Raw genomic sequence first — 10,270 nt, 5'->3', positions numbered from 1 at the left:
ATATCCTAGATACATTTTAGACATATACAGTTTTCGTGATTGTGTTCTTCTGTGTTTATTTTATATAGTAATAATTTTTTTGGATTTTATTTTTAAATAAATTTGTCATTTTCGATTTTTTAAATAAACACACTGCTTGCACAACTCAAGGTCATGTTAGAAGTGAGGTAAATGTTTCTTTTTCTATCTTTTACTTTAATTTTTGTGCTAGTTTTTGTGATATCACAAATTTATGTAGATTATTACATATTTTCCTTATAGTTTTCATGATTTCTGATAATTGTTTTCTTTTAATCGTAAATGCAATATATAAAGTCAATTATGTAAATTTTTTTATTATTTTGTTAGTTTTTGTACTAATTTGTGTTTTTATATATCTGTTATTCATTGGTATGTGTAATTTTTTACACTTTTATTCAACTCTGTTAATTAATTTACAAAATAGATTAGTCAAAATATTGTAAACAAAAGCACGTGTTTCTGTGATAACGTGACAGGTCATGTGACCGCAGAAACACCTGCAACAGGTAAGGTGACGCCATTCTGTTTCCTGTGACGTTCCTAAGACGTAGAAGCTATCTAAGAATTCAAAATAATTTAAAATGTTAAATGTTCACCATTATTTAAAAGCATTATTTCAGTAAATAAATTTATTTTTTATTGTTTAGATATTTATAATTATTTAAATTTAAATACATTAAAATAATAAATGAATTTTATTATTACGAAAATAATAAGTTATCAGAATAAAAACTACAGATAATAAATTCTAATTATAATTTGTAATATATTTATAAGTTAAATTTTTTATGATATATATAAAATATATTACCATTATTTGTGTATGTAAAAGATAGGTACTATTTTCATCTCTACATGGCACCAATGTAAATGTAATATATAATTCTGTTCTCAATTTTTTTTAATTAAAAAATTCAAGTAATTCAATTTAATTCAAAATTTGTGAAAATATACAATTCTAAATGTTACTTTTAATTTGGTTCATAAAAATATTAACATTTTTAAAAATTTTTAAAATAAATAGTAACTTTATACATAGCATATTTTTTGTTTAATAAAAAGAGGGGCTTTAAAAATAAGTTTACAAATATTTTAGTTTTTTATGCAAACACAAAATTTACAGTATAATGTATTTCGCATCCTGAGGTACCACTGTATTTACTCGCGAATTAATTATTCTTAGTTTTGTTATCACAATTTATGAATATTCTCAAACGAAAATAAAATCCAGTAACAATGATCAAATTATTTTATAATTTTGTGAAATTACAACGTTTATTGAATGTTCACATTCAGAAAGTGATTCATGTTAAGCGAGAAATTTCAGTAGTATGAAATTTTGTTTGGCATAAGAGAATGTAAATAAGTATTAATCACTATGTAAACTATTCCTGACGAGGTAGCCTACTCCATACGGTTTTATGAAATTTATTTCTCAACACGTTTCCGGAAACTGCACAGTGCTCTATAAAATTTATGGGTCAGTTGAAGCGCAATTATCAATAATACACTGTTGCATATTTTCGTGTGTCGTTTGTATCGTGTGATAGCATGTTTCTTTTAGCATTCCCTACAGACAGAAATCTGGAGATGTCAGATCTGGCGAACGAGCCGGCCAAGGGACTGATTCTCCACGTCCTATCCACCTGTTAGAAAAATCACTATTGAAAATCTGACGAGCTTGAAGTGATTGATGAACTGATCAGCTGTCATGTTGAAAATCAAAATTCAATCGTTGGTGAAGAGATTAGCATTTTTCATTCTCTAGCAAATGACAGATAGAAAATGATAAATGTTAATTTTTTTAAATCTCTTCCAGTAAACATTTTTATTTGTATCACCCCAGTTTTGCATGGAAGCCTTATTTTTCAAAAATATTAATATTAATAATGCTAACAAATTTTTAAAATTAACATTAATAAAAATTGCTAGGAATAAGACATTGTTATTTTGCTATAAAGAATGCAAAAAAAGTAGAGGTCCCACTTGAAAATTTAATGTTATCCCCGCCCATTTACAATGGGAAAGGTAGCATAATTTCTATGGGGTTCAAAAGGTCCCTCAAAAATTAACTTTTATCATATAAGACTTTTTCAATGTAATGTGTATTTCAAGAGATATTTGCAGTTGTCAAGGGTAATATAAGATGGCTTAGGTGAAATTAGAGATTAAAAAACAATTATCTATTTAATTATAGATTTCAGTTTAAAATTTTTTGTGTGTAATTTTTTTAAAATTTGAAAATAAGATATTTATAAAGCACACTTAATTACATATCATCTTTTCTAGTTGTTTAAAAACAGCAGATAAATTAAATTACTATAAGCATGTATTAAATATTATTAACTTTGCTCTGTTATGATTTTTTCATATTACATTGTATGTATTATACAGGCATGCTACGCTTAACGTCATTAATCTGTTTCTGAAAACTAATTGTTTTGCTGGAATGCCTGTAATGTTTAAGCATTATTAAGTAAGAAAATTCATAAATTTATAAGCGGGTATACAATTATTACTTGATTATGTAATAATTGCATATACCCGAATATCCTAGTACTAAAGTAAAGAACGAATACATTTAGCACTTCTAGAGAGTGCTAAATATATTCATTCTCTAAAGAGGCACATTATAGTTCCTTTGTTTTTTCGCCTAACAGAGGGATGGACACCTGTGGCACGTTGGGAAAACAACGTGTCATATGATTTCTGTTTATCACCCATCTTTTTCAATAATGCTTTCGGTTTATCATCTGATTAATTAATTAAAAATGAAAAATCGAATACTACAAATGCTGCACATTACCTCTAATATGTACAGACAAAGCCTCTTCAGCTACAGTTGCCAGATAGATAAAGTCAATTATCCCCGGAGTGTCTGCTAAATTTCCCCAAATTACGAAATGTTTTCGAAAAATTTCCGAGAATAATATCAGTATTACAGATACAATTTTAATATTTTCAATATTTGTAATTTTTTATTGAAATGTTTTTTCGAAGAATTACTTATTAAATTTTCACATAAGGATTTTGTAAAGTACTTATGCGAAAATTAATTCATAATTTGAAAGTAAGATACTAATATCAAATATAGGCTACTATTTGGAAAAATAGAAAAACATATCCATTTTTATTATATAATTTCAAAATCCTAATACGATTAACATACTCTTTACTTTCTCTTTATCTACATATTATGATAATGATAAACTACATACAGTATTTATTTAAATATGCTTTAAACATACTGCAAGAATATAAAAATTCTTAAATTTCACTCGCATTATTATATCTTCATAAAGTCTTTCAGTTATAAATGCAGCTATTTCCATTTATTTTTAGTTGATTATATTAAGAACTATTATGGTGAATTATATAAAACTTTATAAATTCAAGTTAAACATTACTTAAAGTGTAACATATTTGCATTAAGTAACGAAAAGTCATATTTAAAACGTATAGAAAAGTTTTGCATATTCACGTTAAATAACCAACGAAACAATTCTAATTGATTTAGTTTAATAAGAGAATTATTATTTAAAAATTTGTAATAATCGCTAATACTTAAAGCAATTACTAATGTTTTTCAGATACTGATCATATCTGAACATTTTAATAACACTCTTTTGGTTAAAAATTTTTTTCTTACAACAAAACAAAAATTTTTATTTTCTATTAAATAAAAGTAATATACAGTATGAGCGAAATTAAAAGCAATAGATATTTGAACGAACTTGATTGGAATATTTTCCATCTAGGCAAGCTAATAATACGTGGGATGTAATAAGAAGGGTTTTACAAATACTTTTTAATAATAATAAGTTAAATTATCGTTAAATAAAAAATTATATATTCCTCAACTTTCTCTTCGAGAATATAAAATTTCCACAAAATTTTAATGCCTCTTACCCCATGTTTTCCCAGTTGACTTAAAAAGTACCTTGTTTTGGGGAAAAAATCTCCTTTCTTGGAACCTGTTTTCAGCACCTGTGGTTTAATTTCCAACAAAAAAAGATGAAAAGATCACAAATGCAGTTTCGTTTTGTAAATAAAAATCTGCAGTAAGTAAAAATGAGAACAATCTGTGATTAATCTGATGTAGTTAATAGTACTAAAAACAGTACCTAGGTAAGAAACAGGACCAGAGGTTAAAAGTGACACTGTAAAACTTAAAATGAAAAGTTTGAAGTTTCGTTTCATAGAATTTAATAAGTTGTTTTCTTTTTACTTTTTGTTTTACTTTATTAGTTTATTAATATACAAAAATAAATAAAACAAGTTAAATAATAAATATTAAATAAAATTATTAATTAAATATATTACATAAGGTAATTAAGTTCTCTAAGTATTCGAGATTGATTAATAATCGAATTGTGAGAAAAGTGATATTCGCCCATCTCTAGTCTTCACACAATTCAGATTTTATTTTAAATATGTAAGATATTTGAAAACGCGAACTGAATGAATTATAAAAATCCATTTTTATGTTACATTCAGTAGCAATTTAGTATCGTGTAAATATGTAAAAACTACTAAAATTTATTCTATCCACTTTTATTCACTTAGACAAGTTTATCACTTACAGATAAAAATCTTATAATTGTTTTTCTTAAATAAGACGAACCACATATTTTCAAAGAAGCTTTATTTACATAAGAAAAAAATCGTAATTATTTAATTTAGTCTGTTAAAGCTACATGCATAGTTCAATCTCAAAACTCTATCATAAAAAGTAATAAAAAATAATAATAGGGAATAAATTTTAGTTTCTTCAAATTATATTGTTTACAAATTAAAAAATAAAATAAAAATTATAATTTTTAAATTATTATTTTTCTAACTTCTTTAAACTGTTTTTACTATTTTTTTTCTTTCTTGTTACATTTTAACGTGTTATCTTACAAGCGCAATGGTGAGGTACTGCGACATATCCCCATTCTGGTGCACTGTTCGGTGGATCTAATTTCCGATAATAAACATATACCCAGCCATATCTTTCCGTACATTCGCTACGAAACCTGAAAAATCAAAATTTAAAATGAAAACCTTTTTATTTCTAAACTTACTATCAGAAATCTGAATTTTCATTAGATGCATTCAAGCGTGTATAAATTACATTGACATTGAATTATTTCGTTTCATAATATACAGATTCATAGGGGTAATTCATTAATTACGTGTGCAGTTTAAGAGAGGGGGGCTGCCAAAAGCACAGCATTGTGCACGATGGGGAGGAAGGGAGCCAAGGCATCGTCTACGTAGACTTTTTTAGTGACATACGAATTTATTTTTATAACTCTCCTTCATAGTCATGTATATATAAATTATCAGTTAGAAAATATTTGCAGAACTTTTTAAAATCATTTCTTCAATGTCAGGGATTCACAAACTATTGTGTACGTGATTAAAGAGAAGGGGCTTTGCCAAAAGTAACTTACTGTATAAAATTGCACACCACAAGGAGGGGTTGAATTGATTATTATACTTAGATTAAAATTTTTTCTCATTTATAAAGCTTAATTTCATTTTAAAGAAATCGATTACGAATAATAAATTTATTTGCGAAATTAAATATTTATTTTTTGTTAGTAAAAGCACAGAATAACTATCATATTTTATTTTTATAAAATAAACTCACCTGTAAGAAACTCCTGTACACGGATGAGCGGGTTGCACGCAACGATAGGTGAAAACATATTGTCTTATACTATCCTGGACAATCTGCACCGGCTTATTATAGAAATCGTGAGTTATGTTAATGATCTCCCATTGCGGATTGGTCCTACAAACTTCCTGTGGTGGATATCTTGGTCTTCTTTTACCCACAGAATAATAAGATAGACCATTATCACCGTCCTCGTCATCGTTATCCTATAAATATACAATTTTTAATATAAAAACATATTTTAGAATTTTATATTAGTAAAATATCTTACCGTTTTTGTTGGTTCTTCGTCTCCCACCCATAATCTAGATTGACGTAACGAAGGATGCTGCACTATATGATCGTGTAGCTGATTCAACTTTTGTCGAATAACAGTACTTTGACTGGCGGACAGTTTCGTATGAGAGTGTGCTTCTAGCTCCCTCAATAAATTATCCGTGTAAGCTATATTCGAACATAAAAATCACATTTCAGACAGAAACAAATTTCTTACGAAGATTTAAATATTAAGATAATTTAATTTTTGATATACTATCATGGTAAACATTTCAATTATCACTCGACACCAGTAACTGAGACTTTGAGGTCTTGAACGAACTACAATATAGCTAAAAAATTATGGTATTCCTATTAACAAGTTATGGAATTAAACAGATTAAGCCCAAGCAGATTAAGCATTTTAACACTTAAATGTTTTTTGAATGTAGAACAAGATCCTTTCTACTTTTTTCACTTTCGACTCTTGTGGGCACTAAGAACCTTCTATGAAAAATTCCTGGTGTTGCTTGCCAATTATTTTGAAAAATGACATTGTATGACAAATGACAAAAATTATGAATTTTTTATTAGGGGAGACCGGGGCAACTTCGGCATGCGGGGCAAGTTTGTCAAGCGCTTTTTTTAAAAAACAAATTAAAAGGAGACTTTGGTTATAGGTTAGGCGGTTGAGTTTTATTGGTGGCTTGTTGAGTGTAGTGTTTTTATTGTTCTCCAACAAGCGTAGTTGAATTATCAAGCAAATTTTCATTTTCGTTCAATTCCATATAANAATGGTATTAGGTACTATATATTATTTCTGTTTTATTTTTATTTTTCTGTATTATTTTATTTATGTTTCTAAAAGTTATTATTATAGTTTGTTTAGAATAACACTTTAATTTTTATATTTTTTACATTCTATACCTTTGAAATAGAAAATGTGAAATGGAAATCAAAATTACTTATATTTTTTATCACCTTAATTTTATTTTTCAGGAAAAAATTTACCAGTAATTTACCGGTAAACCGGTATTTTAATTTTCATTTACCGAATTACTGGTAAATGAAAAAGTCGGTAAATTTACAATCCCTAGCAGGGACATCCATATCTACATTGATTGGAAACAGTTCCTTTTGATTTATATTTAGTTACAGTATAATTTTAGACACTGCACTTCATGTATATTGTACATGTTTTGCACTGATATGCTGCTTTTCACTATGCTTGTAATATGAAATTATCAATTGTTTCTTTGCATCACTCAATTCTGGTGTTTTTGGCATAGTTACAGCCATGAAACATTAAGCACACTTACAGTTCTGTAGATTCAATCTCAAAATGTGATATACAACAGTAGGCAGTCATTGAATTAATTTTAATATGGAACATGCCCATTATATTCTAAACTTTTGTCTCAGCTATGCTAGTATTCCATATTTTTGTATCTACTATTGATTGGTAAAATAAATCGTACTTTTTTCATAATGCATAAAATTGATTTCATTTTAGCACATGCTTATGTAAATAAATTTTGTCAAACTGCCATAAGCAATCAACCAGTAGACATGAAATATTTTTAAAAATTTACTATTGAAATGTTAAGATGCAGGAATTTATAACAGTATTGCATACTTTTGACCAAAAGTTGCATATATATTAATATATTTTTTTATGATATGAAACAATCATTCATAAAATTAGATATCTTAATTGCAATCATAAAAAATTGTCATATATTCATGTAAAGCAGATAAAATCTGTTGTTGCACTATTTTTAAATGAAATTAATGTTGTTAATTAGTAATTAATGCCAAAGAGTTGTTTAAATAAATGTTTTAAATTATATTTGTTATCAAATTCCAGTTTATTATTTCCCACATAATGGGTACATTTATATATTGGAACATTTTTACTACTACATAATGTAATACTATATTAGAAATGTGTATAAGTTGTGTATAACAAAAACATGGAAGATTTTTTACATGGATTACAATAACTGAATGCAAGTTATATTAAACCGACAGTATTTTTTTAAATAAATGTATCAAAATTTAACTGCCTTTAAGATAAAGAAATTACAGTGAAATTACTGAAACTATAAATTTATTGTTTCAAACATGAAAGTTTAGATATTGATAAATCTTAATTCAATTAATTAAAAACTCTTAATGTATTAAATGAATTTGTTATACAGTGAAAAATATGGCAGACAGGCAAGTATCAATAAAGATAAAATTAGTAAGATAAGAATGTTATATTGATATTAAAAGGATGGTTTAATATAGAAGATGAATAGCAGAGTATGTAGACTATACAAAAATTGTTATTTAAAAAGATTATCATGAAATAAGAAACGTGCTAAAGATAGTTGCTATGAAATTTTGGAATGAAAAACAATGAAAGGCTTAAAATGTTATATATTTATTATTAGATTAAAAATAAATTCATATTTGTAAATGACCTAAAGTTTATTAATAACTTATTAAATTATCTATAATTTGTAGAATTTTCCCAACTAAATAAATATAACCTTAACTAAAATTTATTCAGTTAGGAAAAAGTCCACAAATGAAATCATTTACAAAATAATCTTTCGACATTTTTTACCATAAAAATTGAATTTCCTATTACTATGATTTCACACAAAAGATGTTTGCAGTTAATATGTAAATCCGTAAATCACAGCTTAAATTTTAAATCGTTTTTCGAGGTTAACGATGAGGGCGACCTCATCATATACATCAGCATAATGTATTTGCATGCGTGATTAAATTCTACATTCGATTATGTTTATCGGGTTTTGGATAGTGAGATACCGAGGACCTTCCTAAAACATTAAGATGCATTGTATATGACTTGGGTATAATCTCAAAGATTTCTCGTCCTTCAATGTTAATTAGAAGTGAATGAAATTTGAAGACATGATACAAAGCAAATTAAATAAAATCGTTTAAAATTTAAAATGTTACAATATTTTTAAATGTAAAATGCAACATTTTATTTATTGCATCATTTATATCCCGTTTTCATAATTTGAATTGATCAGATGACGACAAATTGAAATTTTCATAGTTGGATATCGAGATTAGACTAATCTAAAATTTTTTAAGATTATTTCATATATAGAACCATATTTGTTGAAATCATAACTGTATTATGTAAAACGGAAAATTTGAACTCTGATCGAAGTAACTAGCTGTTATCTTGGTGGATTGATAAAAATACAGTTGCCAGATGTCCCAGTTTTCGGGAATTGTTCCGGTTTTTTTCCGATTGTCATCTAGCGCTAGAAGACTATTGTAGGAAGAATTTTAAGAATAAAGTATCTTTTTTCTTTTTCTACATTTTGAATGTATTTCTGTCAACGGCAGAGTGAAAATAAACATCCTGCATGTCCTGGAATTGAAGCGTCCCAATATCTTTCGGGAAGAACTCATTTTGTCATAAGAATAAACTTTTTAATTCAATGATGTAAGGTTTATATTACAGTGGTACCTCAGGATACGAACGCCCCAGCATACGAAATTTTCAGGATACGACATGAAATTCGAACATATTTTTGCTCCACGATACGAACAAAAACTCACCATACGACGTTACATTAGTTCGCAGCGCCATTTTTTTTTTCACTTCTGTTCATCGGTCTCAGTCCGCGTGTTTGCTTCTCGCTTGATAAAGGAAATCTTGAAGTATTATCAGAAAGTGACTGATTTTATTGAAAAGAAACATCCGGAAAAGAAGGTTCACACTGGCCGTATTGCTGCTCGGAGTAACGGCATTTGCCTAAGTCATTTTAGAAACATTTTAAAAAGTAGGCAAAGCCAAACCTATTTGGATAGATATTTTACCAAGCGACCTCTATCTAGTGAAAGTGCTGGTGGAAGTGAAGGAAAGAAAGCAAAAAGCAGTGAATAAAAATAAAATATATATACTATAAGGTCTCTTTTTATGCGGATTATTTTATGCGATTTTGAAGTTGTGCGGTTTGTATTTCATCCAAAAATTTCTTGGACAAACATACATATAGGCCTTTTTAGGAAGCCCGCGTATAGACAGTCTCCAAAAATCGTGGAACGCTCAAAGCTCACTCATTTGTTCCACTGACATATAACATTTATGGATGTAAAGGACAGCTAGATTTACCTTAATCGCTTTAGTTCCTAGCAATTTTTGATATAAATGTAATTAAACATAAAAAATATTTAAAACTGAAAAAAAAACGAAAGAAATGCGTTAATTTTGAAGAAAAAGCTTCAAAGTTTAACTTCCTTTGTCTCGCCCTTCTGTGAAATTTAACACCGATGAGTCATTGTTTACACATC

General features: G+C 27.3%; 1 protein-coding gene across 1 annotated transcript in view; it reads right to left on the bottom strand.

The window, feature by feature from the left end:
• Nucleotides 1–4,665: 4,665 nt before the first annotated feature.
• LOC111626498 overlaps nucleotides 4,666–10,270 on the bottom strand; it is a 41,528-nt gene continuing 35,923 nt past the window's right edge. Inside the window, exons 3-5 of the mRNA XM_023369889.1 lie at nucleotides 5,958–6,130; nucleotides 5,660–5,892; nucleotides 4,666–5,039 (exon numbers count right to left, since the gene is read on the bottom strand). Of these exons, the coding sequence (XP_023225657.1) occupies nucleotides 4,907–5,039; nucleotides 5,660–5,892; nucleotides 5,958–6,130 (539 nt within the window). The 3' untranslated portion in view covers nucleotides 4,666–4,906. The remainder of the gene's footprint in view (nucleotides 5,040–5,659; nucleotides 5,893–5,957; nucleotides 6,131–10,270) is intronic.

Source organism: Centruroides sculpturatus, unplaced genomic scaffold (genome assembly GCF_000671375.1).
Source record: "Centruroides sculpturatus isolate CEXI.00-Female unplaced genomic scaffold, Cexi_2.0 scaffold159, whole genome shotgun sequence".
Taxonomy (NCBI): domain Eukaryota; kingdom Metazoa; phylum Arthropoda; class Arachnida; order Scorpiones; family Buthidae; genus Centruroides; species Centruroides sculpturatus.
The sequence above is the reverse complement of the archived record's forward strand: the minus strand, read 5'-3'. Positions and strand labels throughout refer to the sequence as shown.